Source organism: Miscanthus floridulus, chromosome 10 (genome assembly GCF_019320115.1).
Source record: "Miscanthus floridulus cultivar M001 chromosome 10, ASM1932011v1, whole genome shotgun sequence".
NCBI lineage: Eukaryota > Viridiplantae > Streptophyta > Magnoliopsida > Poales > Poaceae > Miscanthus > Miscanthus floridulus.
The window spans coordinates 29,896,954-29,907,510 of NC_089589.1; the positions used below are offsets into that span (position 1 = coordinate 29,896,954).

The window sequence follows — 10,557 nt, forward strand, 5'->3', positions numbered from 1 at the left end:
GTTCACTTGTAATTTTTTTTTTTGTCACGGCATCCAGGGTTTCAAACTTTCAATTCAAGTTTTTCCGATCAGAGTGGGTTGCTGTGTCCCACCATTGCATACCATTGAGGTACCCAGAAAAATGGTACTCCCTCCGTACCTAAGAGATGGCAATTCTATATTCTAAGACTAGTCAAACTTTCACAATTTTATCTATTTTATTATATAAGAAAATATCAACATTTATATCTCTAATAGATACACTATAAAAATATATTTTATGATAAATTTAATAATATTTATTTAATACTCTCTTCATTTCAGATGATAAGAGACGTTTCGTTATTTTTACATATATTATTTTTGTTATGTATTTAGATATGCACCATGTTTAGATACATAATAACAAAAGAAATGTATAAGAAAAAGCTAAAGGTTCTTAGAATTATAATTTGGAACGGAGGGTACAAAACATGTTACTATCTTTTTAACCCTAAAGAATATGATTCTAAATTCGAGATTAGAAAAACTTTCTCAATTTGATCTATTTCATAAAATGAATATCTAATATAGTGAGAATTGCATTCTTCTTTAGTTATTTGATATAAAAGTGTTGGTATCTTTTAGGCCAGGCTTAGTGAAAAGTTTCACTGCATTATTTCCAGGACTGCTATGTCATATAGAATAAAATAAAACATGGATCAAACACTAACTTTTAATGGAAAATTTTATTCTATGTTCTTGTAGACAATTAAAATTATGACTCATTCATAGAGAGTCGGCAGTCATGCTCAAAGAGTATCATCTGGATAAAATTCACTTCTTCACTCTTTCCTAAAAACGTTGCCATATCATAAAAAATGCCCAAGTGATTATCTATTAAATACAAAAGAAATTTTCACATAGACTGGTCTTATAAAGGTGGTTAAAGTTAAAATTATTTGACTTTTTGAGAAACTAGAATGGTATCTTTTTCGGATAGAGGAGTATATACGTATAAGAGTATTAATAAAATGAAAGAAAAAAATAACGAGATCAACTATACCATACATTTTTTTTATATTAACCAAACTTTACCATATTTTGTTTCGTAAAGAAAACTTTGCCATATTGGAGTCCTCGTTCGAACACCGAAGGTTCATCTCTCTGTTTGGCACGGCAAGAAGAAACAAAGGCACGTGGGCTTGGGCTGCCGGTGCCGACTGCGGTTTCGAGTTCCATGGATGGGCTGGGCGGCTAGCTTCGCCTCGCCTCGTGCCGCCCCATGTGCCGGCGTGCCGCTGCTGCTCTGCTAGCTGACCAAACTCCCCGCTGCTTCTGATGCTGTTGCCACTTGAATGCTGCTCCGGTGGCGATGGATCCCGCGCCGACCGCGTCCGCATCCGCATGCCACCCACCTCCCTCCCCTCCGCCTCGATCCGCATTAACTACTAGCTCCGGCCTCACCACTACCTCGCCCCGTCGCCCGCTTCCAAATCCCAATAATCCCATCGCGCAAATCCAGAACAGGAGCTCTTAGAGCAGAGCAGGAACTGAAGGTGGCGCTGGCGGGAGCCGCCGAGTGACCCGGTGGTGAGCTGAGCAGGGGAAGGCCGGAAGGGAACCAGGCGGCGGGCGGGGTGCGGGATGGCGGCGGAGCAGGGGCGGTCGCTGGCGGAGACACCCACCTGGTCGGTGGCCACCGTCACCACGCTCATGGTCGCCGCCTGCTTCCTCGTCGAGCGCTCCCTCTCGCGCATCGCCAAGGTGCTGACACGGCCCATCTTCTCCCCCTCACTACTGCTTTGCTTAGCTGCTGACCCTGCTGGCTTGTTTATTGTTCGCTCCGCACCGCAGTGGCTGCGCAAGACCAAGCGGAAGGCCATGCTTGCCGCGCTCGAGAAGATCCGTGAAGGTACGCACGTTCCCTCCCTCGCCGTCTCGCTCCTTCGTCCGTCCTCGCCTGCTTTATCGCCCGTCCGGAAGCTAATCTGAACGCGCTCTTGTGCTGCCTGCTGAAGCTGAATTGCTGGACTTGGTAGCAGTACATGTCACTGCTGTACAATTTCAGGAGCTCAGCAGCAGCATGGCCTTTCTGCCAGAGATGTTGTCTGTTTATTTGCTGTGTATATCTGCCACTCTGCAACTGAATATTCATGCAAGCAGACTGTCAGTGTTAGACTAACACACGGAACGGTACTACGGCCTTGTTTAGATCACTTTCAAATTCCAAGTTTTTTCACTCTCTCTCTATCATATTAATTTTTGAACGCATGCATGGAGCATTAAATATAGGTAAAAAAATTAACTAATTACACAGTTTGGTTGTAAATCACGAGATGAATCTTTTGAGCCTAGTTAGTCCATGGTCGGACAAAGTTGGTCAAATACAAACGAAACGTGCTACGGTGTCCAGATTGCAAAAATTTGCAATCTAAACGAGGCCTACATTGGCTTGCAAAGTTGCAATGCTGATAGTTCTAGACAACGTTGCCACATTGTCTCCAAGGATTTTGCGGATTTGGGCAACACCTTGTGCATGCCGATCTACACTCACTTTTTCGTTTTTCCTAGTTGCTCAACCGTTAATGTTTCTGCCCCGCTCGTAAGCTGTTCGACTGTTTGCCTCTCAGCAATAGAACCCATGTCTTCACGCAGAGCTGATGCTGCTCGGAGTCATCTCGCTGCTGCTCAGCCAGACGGCGCGCTTCATATCGGAGATCTGCGTGCCGTCCTCGCTTTTCAACAGCCGCTTCTACATCTGCTCCGAGAACGACTACGACGACCTGTTGCGCAACACGGAGGCCAACCAGACGGCGCTCGACAAGAGCATGTTCGGTGGCCAGCGGCTGCACGTCTGCAGCGAGGTAACCCAGATGTCCCGGTCCCGGTCCCAGTCTATCGAGGTCACTGGGAGGGGAGAATGTTATTCGCTCATCGCTTGAGTTGGAGTTCAATTTGTCACTTGATGCAGGGCCATGAACCTTTTGTTTCATACGAGGGCCTCGAGCAGCTGCACCGGTTTCTGTTCATCCTTGGTATCACTCATGTGTTGTACAGTTTTGTAACTGTGGTTTTGTCCATGATTAAGGTTTGCGCTCGCTGTCCGTTTGCGGGTCTGACATTTTTTGTACTTTTTCTTTTGTGATGAGTTTATTGTGGTATCTTTCTGCTGTTGGTGCAGATCTATAGCTGGAGGAAATGGGAAACCTTAGCAGGTCCAATTGCTGCTGAGGAATTGAAAGGTAGAGTCATCAGCTGAATGTGGAAGCTTGTTTGGCCACGTTTTATGTAACCCTATTGATGTGTTCTACCTGACTGATGTTTGTCTCTCTCAGCTAGGAGAACGAAGGTGATGAGAAGGCAGTCTACCTTTGTTTTTCACCATGCTTCTCATCCATGGAGCAAAAATAAAATACTTATTTGGATGGTAAGTTTCCTTTTTTTTTTTCCTTTCCTCGATCTAGCTGTGGAACCCATTCTGATTCTATCATTCTTTATTATCTGATTAGCGTGTCAAAGTGTAAAGATGTAAAAATGCCTTATTTGCATATATCATCCACTCATATCTAATTCATCCTTAAGTTCTCTGATTAAAGAACATCTGAGAGTGCTACCGACCATAAAGTCAAAAGATTCATGTATCTGAAGCCTCGAATACTCTAAATACTACCTCTAGTCGGTTAAGTATGATGTTTAAGACAGGATGTATGACTTGTTTCTGCCTATCTTGTGTCTGAAGTGGCATAGTTTAGAGACTGGAAGTAGTATGTAATGGCCTGTACATCCATGATCACTTGGATTTAAAGTTTCTCTAATTGCATTGCAGCTCTGTTTTCTGCGTCAATTCAAGGGCTCCATAACAAGGTCAGACTATTTGGCACTGAGGTTGGGCTTTGTCACAGTGAGTACTCCAATTTTTTTCTAATGTTTTAGCATCCCTACCCCCCTTGCTAAGATGATTCCAATATGCCAGTTTCCCCATGTGATTTTCTTGTCCGAATTTTTCTTGTTAGTATCACAAGCTACCGCATTCATATGACTTCCATAAATACATGGTACGGAGCATGGAAGATGATTACAATGGGACTATTGGTATCAGGTAAAGCAGAATTTACTCTCTAGAATATCCACTTTCCATCTGATCAATTAAGCATTAAGAAAACTACCTTTGATAGAGTAGATTTCTTGATTCGAGCAATGAAGTATTCAAGTATACTGGTCTAGAAAAGGTTTTCCATGAGATTCAATCTGATGGCTGTGCTGGGCAAAGTATGTTGGATTTTTCCAATAAATACGTTTGTAAGCCCATAGTGGCCAGTTTAGGGACTTTTTCGCTCCTTTCAATCGATAATGCTAGTTGAACTTGGTTATAGCATGCCAGGAGCTATTCGTTTTCTTTTCTTAATATTCTATCCTCTAGCTATTGGAATTATTATGCTCCATGTGGTGTTCATACATGAGCACATCCTGTTTGTTGCAGTTGGCCACTTTGGGCATATGCGATTGTCTGCATATTCATCAATGTTCATGGTACCATTCGCTCCAAACCTCTCTTCTTCCCTTGCCTCCAAGCTTAATGAACCCTGTATGACACTGTTTGGATCTTTTCTAAAATTGCAGGTATCAATATATATTTCTGGTTATCCTTTGTTCCTGTTATTGTAAGTATTACCCATGTCACCTAACCAATGTAGAAGATTCCGCTAATGATATCTTTTGTTTCTTGTCTTAAAATGATACTTATGTCTTCTCATAATTATGTGCTTTCAAAAATTCTGAAAAGCTGGTGCTTCTAGTGGGTACTGAACTTCAGCACGTCATCGCTCAGTTGGCTCTGGAAGTCGCTGAGGCAACAGCGCCTTATGTTGGCTCACAACTCAAACTGCGTGATGATCTCTTTTGGTTTGGAAAGCCTCGGGTACTCTGGTGGCTTATACAGTTCATTTCATTTCAGGTGATGTTTACTGCTACTCTGGATGTTTTTTATGCTTATATGAACGTCTTTTCCCTCATCCTAACACTTTTTCTTTCTTCCAGAATGCCTTTGAGCTGGCAACATTCTTATGGTCTCTGGTGAGAATCTTCTTAATCTTTATGATCGGGATTACATTGTTTGGTCAAACAGCCAATAGTACAAGAATATAGGATGAGAACATATCCAGCACTCTCTCTCTGTAGGATAGGGGCTGGGTTTATGTAATATTTTTGAATTGCTGCCTGGACCAAAGCTTGCTAGTCCAGAAGGTGTGACCTAACCAGTTTCCTAGCTCAAGAGATAAGAAAGGATCCGCACAAGCTGTCATCACTCCGATGACTCCATATAGCTTGATTTGTTATTTATACTTATTGGCACACATCTTGTGCAGTGGGAACTCAGTGCACAAACATGCTTCATGAAGCACTACTACATGGTTGCCATTCGGTTGATTTCTGGGTAAGTCTTTGCATTTTTCTTTCAAAAATACAGAGTATTTTGTGGTCTGACTGTAGAAGAGTTTGGCATATATCATTAAAGTTCTTGATGTGTTGCTTTGTGGAAGTTTCCACAGGCTGATATTTTACATCGATTTCTTTGTCAATCCCCTTTGAAAGTCAAGACATTACATGCTTTGAACTACCTTGTGTTACTCCAATTATCTATACTATAAGCTACCTGATTTGGAATTCGTGCTAAGTTAACTTCCCTGAAATATATTGGTTGGGCTCAATACTAACACAAAAAGTGTGAACAAAAAATCTCTTCTGAATATTGCAGGCTCCTAGTTCAGTTTTGGTGCAGCTACAGCACACTGCCGCTGAATGTGATTATTTCTCAGGTACTCTTCAAGTGCAAATCTAATTTGGACCAAGAGATACTGTTGTAGTAATTCTTTACATGATTTCATCAGCACTATGTACTACTAGTACTACTATCATATTCAGTTTTGGTGCAGCTACAGCACACTGCCGCTGAATGTTCGCTGGTTGGTTTCTGGGCTGGTTTGGGCTGGCTGGTGCTGGTTTGTTGTGAGAGGAAAACACTGTTGGCTGGCTGGTTTGGGCTGACTGAAACCAACAAGCGAACAGGCTTGTTCATCTGTGTTGCTATTTCCTCACCTGATTTTGCAACTTTTAATTGCATCTTAGCATGTATAAAACCACTTAAAATCATCTACTGAGCTTTGTATATATCCAGAAAAAAAAACTTGTTTCATTTTTTTTTGAAAACAATGTCCTACATATAGTCGATAGGACGATAGCTTGACCCACTGCTGCTGACTTGTCCTTGGCGTTCTTGTTCCTTGGCTGAACTTGCAGATGGGTTCCAAGTTCAAGAAATCACTGGTGTCGGAGAACGTTAGGGAGTCGCTTCACAGCTGGTGCAAGAGGGTCAAGGACAGGAGCCGGCACGGGACCCTCACGACCAGATCCGTCTGCTCCCTGGACACCACCTACGAGACGGATCACGAGACGAACACGGTGTGCACGCTGTCGAGGACGGCGTCGGCGACATCGCTGGATGACCAGCTGACCGTGGCCACCGTCGACGACGAGCCGTCCTGCATTGAGAAAGATGTCTGACGCCGTTGCTGATTCGCTAAGACCCCGCACGCTGCTCACCAAAACTACATACTGCACCGACCTGTGTGTTAGGATTTAGGAGGTACTACTAGGACAGAGTTGGTACTGAAACGACATGTGTATGTTATGTGTAATGGTTGGCCCAACCGTGGCAGTGACAATTTGTGTATAAAACTAAAAACTGTAATGTCTCTTGGATGAGAGGCCGTATATGGAGATATACTTGAGGCAGCTTGGCCCAAATTTAAAACGATAATGATACAATTATAACGTTCGGACGCCTCTCACCGCTCGCCAGTGACTCTCTATCTACCCATCCCGTCTGCCCGGGCTCCTCTGCAACTGCGCACGAGATGAGAGGTCCGAGATAGGAGTAGATGCAGCAGCCTTTGGCCTACCTTGAGCAGAGTAGTAACCAACGCATTGCACCGATACAGAGAGTGGTTCCAAAAATACGGTGTAGCACAAAAGCAAGCCGAGTAAATGGAGGCTGAGCTCATTAATTAAGCGAAAAAGCTGTTGCTTAAACTAGAGCAATAGTGACTATCACTGTGTGCGTGTTATTTTGCTACACAAGGAGATTGGTAAGATGATACTGCCTAAGGATGCAACTATGGGGATTCACGTTTGACTAAATTTCTAGTAAATAGTATTCACATTTATGATCCCGTTCGCTTCGCTAAAAAAATAAGCCGAAACACTGTTCCGGCTAATTTGTTGTGAGAGAAAAAAATTGTTCCGGCTGAAAAAACAAGACGAAAAAGATGAATTATAAGAGAAGCAAACAGGGCCTATGTCTCTAAATTAATTTATTATCAAAATACATTTTGTAATTAATCTTATGATATTTATTTAATATTATAAATATTTATACTTTTTATCTATAATTGGTCAAATTTGATATACGAAAACATGACATTGTTCCAGAATTGTATTCTTTTGGGGACGGAGAGACTATATTGTTAGGATAGTATCAACTTAAAAATTATAAGATAAACTATATTTGTCAATAAGTAATGTAGACATTGCATAAAAAATATACTTTTAATGGATGGTTACATTTAAATAGATTTTTATCCAATTACATGTCTTCTCTTTCATACCATCCATACATCTTCTTCTATCTTATTTCTCGTATACACATAATTTATTGTATAAGAAATAATTTCTTTCTCTCCATCTCTTACTTAATTCCAATGCCACACCGTCATTTTACAGACTTATTAATATTTTATCCAGCATGCATCGATGCAAATATTAGAGTTGATTCTCGTGTTAGTGTAAGTTTTGACTGTTCTAGTGTTCTCCATCGCTAAAAAAGTGGAATTATGAGATGTCATGTTTGGTCATGATTCAGCCACTAGAGATGGCCTTGTGCCTCCCTTTATGGAAGACAAAACTAGCCACTCATCAAATCAGCTTTCACATTTTTTTTAGGAAACAGTAGAGATGGAAGGCCGATCCCTACTGAAATATATATATTAAAAATACCAACAAAAGTACAAGACAGAGACAGAGACAAAGGCAAACAACAAATCAACTTTCACGTTGGTTTTGTAACCCTGTAATCCTACCTTCTTTGAGGTTCGCCCAGGCTCCATTGAATCTCTGGGTCCGCCACTGCTGATGCTCGCTGTGCCATTTCTTCACTGCGTCGCCGTGCCCATCCGCCCATCCCACTCCGCCTTGTCGCAGTCGGTCCCCCGTAGCACCGCTCCCCATCCCTGCGGCCTCCTCCGTGCTGCCTCCCCGGGCTGCCTCCTCCGCGACACATTCCCCATCGGGCCCAGTCTGTCTCGCTCGCCTCCACCGCGCTGCCTCCTCGCCGTGGCCAGCCTGCTCGCCGCACAGCCTCCACCGAGCCGGCAAGCCTCCACGACGGATGCTCTAGCAAGTAGGCGAGGGGCGAGATGAGACGCCGCGCCCGTCGGCGAGTTGCCGGTGCCGGTGTCGCACAACAAGGTCCATACGCCGCTGTCGACCTCCGCGCCAGCGTGTCTCCATTCGTCCAAGCAAAGCCCATGTTGCAAGAGTATGTTTCAAGTGTTTCAGATGTTTTATCTGGATGTTGCAAGTGTTTCATCTGGATGTTGCTAAAGTAGATCGGAATGTTGCACATGTTGCAGTGGCTATACACGTATGTTTCAAGTGTATGTTCTAAATGTTTCATCTCATTTTCTAGACGTATGCGTTGCAAGTGTTTCATCTGGATGTTGCATATGTTTTCACACATATGAAGTGTTTTCAGGTGTTTTTTGCAAGTGTTTCATACGCATGTTTCGAGTGTTTTAGCTGTTTCGTACGTATGTTGCAAGTGTTTCATCTGGATGTTTTAAAAGTAGATATGGTGTGTGCAACTAGTGTTTCAGATGCATGTTTCATGTGTTTCAACTGCCTTCAGACGTATGTGTGCAAGTGTTGTGTCCGGATGTTTCAAAAGTAGATCGGATGTTGCGTCTTCGCTTTTCTACTGCCTCACCTTCGCCTCGGTGTCTCCTCCTCCTCCTCCCGGCACCGGCTAGGCGTCCGCTGTCCCCTCCCGTTCTTCTGGATGTTGGTGTAGCCACCTGTTGTAGTCACGTGCTGCAGCTACTGGGCGCGTGCATGCGCGTGAGAAGTGGTGGGGGGGGGGCGAGTTGGGACTCCCCACGCGCAGTCGGGTGGCGTGGGCCCCGTGTAGGTAGGCGTGGGATGCAGGCGCACGGGGGGGGGGGGGGGGGGGGGAGGAGGGAGTGCAGGTGCGGCCGTCCGTCCGAACGTCTAGGCGCTAGCACTACTTACTTAAAAACTGCGCCTTTCGAGCTATGTTGCCCTCGCCCCTTGTTGTGAGCTTGACAACTTGTGGTTACCGAATAAACATGGGGCCCTACGTTCCACCTTAGGGCTCGTTCAGTTGTCTAGAAACCACTTAGGCTCCATTCGTTTCTCACGGAACCGCTCCTGGAATTGTTCCTGGCCGGATTGTTTGTCATATTTACATAAGCTATCAGCAGCCGGAAAGATTTCCGGGCCAATCCTTGCCTAAATGAACAGGGCCTTAATGGAACTATTCCCAACTAGAATGGTTGACTAATATTTGTATAACAATTGATCACCTGGAATGGTTCCTGGCCCGTTTCAAGATAACCGAATGACCCCTTAGTAAGTAACATAATCCTTATAATCTAGTTCAATTCATTAGCTTCGTTGTTGATTAATAAAGAGAAGGTACTTTTGCCAGTATACTATTTTTAAAAAGTTTTAGCTCAATTTATAGAGATGTACTTATTATGGTGATTTTTTTTTTTTGAAAATGGAATAAGTCCTTAGGTCTTGCTTGAATTGAGTTGAACTGATTTCTACAAAATTCTTGAATTTAAAATTTGTAGACACTAGCTCTCTTGTCTACATCTACTACGTGCCTACGTCAAGTAGTAAATTAATAAAGAAAAAAAAACTACTCTCTCCGTATCAAATTATAAGATATTCTAATTTTTTTAGATACATTGTTTTTTTATTCACTTATATATACACTGCGTCTAAGTATATAGTAAAAAGATATTTAAAAAGCCAAAACATCTTATAATTTAGAATATAGAGAATATAATGATCTAGTGATGCTTATTTAAGGTCCTAAATATTATTGTTTTTTATATAAAACCTGATGAAGTTTACAACCTCTTATAAACAGTTCTTTTTTGCTCTCTTATTAAAATAAAAAAAGTAAATCTAAGAGGGGAGCGCTATGTATCCTGGGCTTGCTCGAAGATCCAAGTCAAAAATAGACACGTACCCGGCCGAGTCTCGCCAACCACAGGATGCGGCTCAAAATCAATCAAGAATGACCATGCTTAACTTTTCTGAACACCACAAATTTTAACCCAACTCGACAAAATAACGCCCGACACATTTTTTTTTCTAAAAAATGATACTAGTACTATACTAGTAGTAATAAAACAGAAAAAGGAATTATAGCAATTGAAACGAAGCTTCTAAACAGTAATTTCTATTTTTTCGTATATATAGAGAAAAAAAGGGGAAAGAAGAAGAGAAGAA

The 10,557-nt window shown here is 42.6% G+C and overlaps 1 protein-coding gene across 1 annotated transcript; it reads left to right on the plus strand.

Moving 5' to 3' along the window:
* Positions 1-1,167: 1,167 nt before the first annotated feature.
* On the plus strand, positions 1,168-6,796 carry LOC136486439 (MLO-like protein 4). The gene is made up of 15 exons (XM_066483334.1): positions 1,168-1,725; positions 1,816-1,873; positions 2,617-2,825; positions 2,933-3,049; positions 3,143-3,203; positions 3,297-3,388; positions 3,788-3,862; positions 3,975-4,060; positions 4,442-4,491; positions 4,582-4,622; positions 4,745-4,915; positions 4,999-5,034; positions 5,328-5,395; positions 5,717-5,777; positions 6,259-6,796. The coding sequence occupies exons 1-15, from the start codon at positions 1,606-1,608 to the stop codon at positions 6,520-6,522; spliced, it is 1,509 nt and encodes a 502-aa protein (XP_066339431.1). The 5' UTR covers positions 1,168-1,605; the 3' UTR covers positions 6,523-6,796.
* Positions 6,797-10,557: the final 3,761 nt, after the last annotated feature.

Coding starts and splice junctions, on each gene's coding strand:
- LOC136486439 (XM_066483334.1), top strand. CDS start 1,606: ATGGCGGCGGAGCAGGGGCGGTCGCTGGCGGAGACACCCACCTGGTCG. Junction 2,826..2,932: donor GGCTGCACGTCTGCAGCGAG/GTAACCCAGATG, acceptor CACTTGATGCAG/GGCCATGAACCTTTTGTTTC. Junction 3,050..3,142: donor TGGTTTTGTCCATGATTAAG/GTTTGCGCTCGC, acceptor CTGTTGGTGCAG/ATCTATAGCTGGAGGAAATG.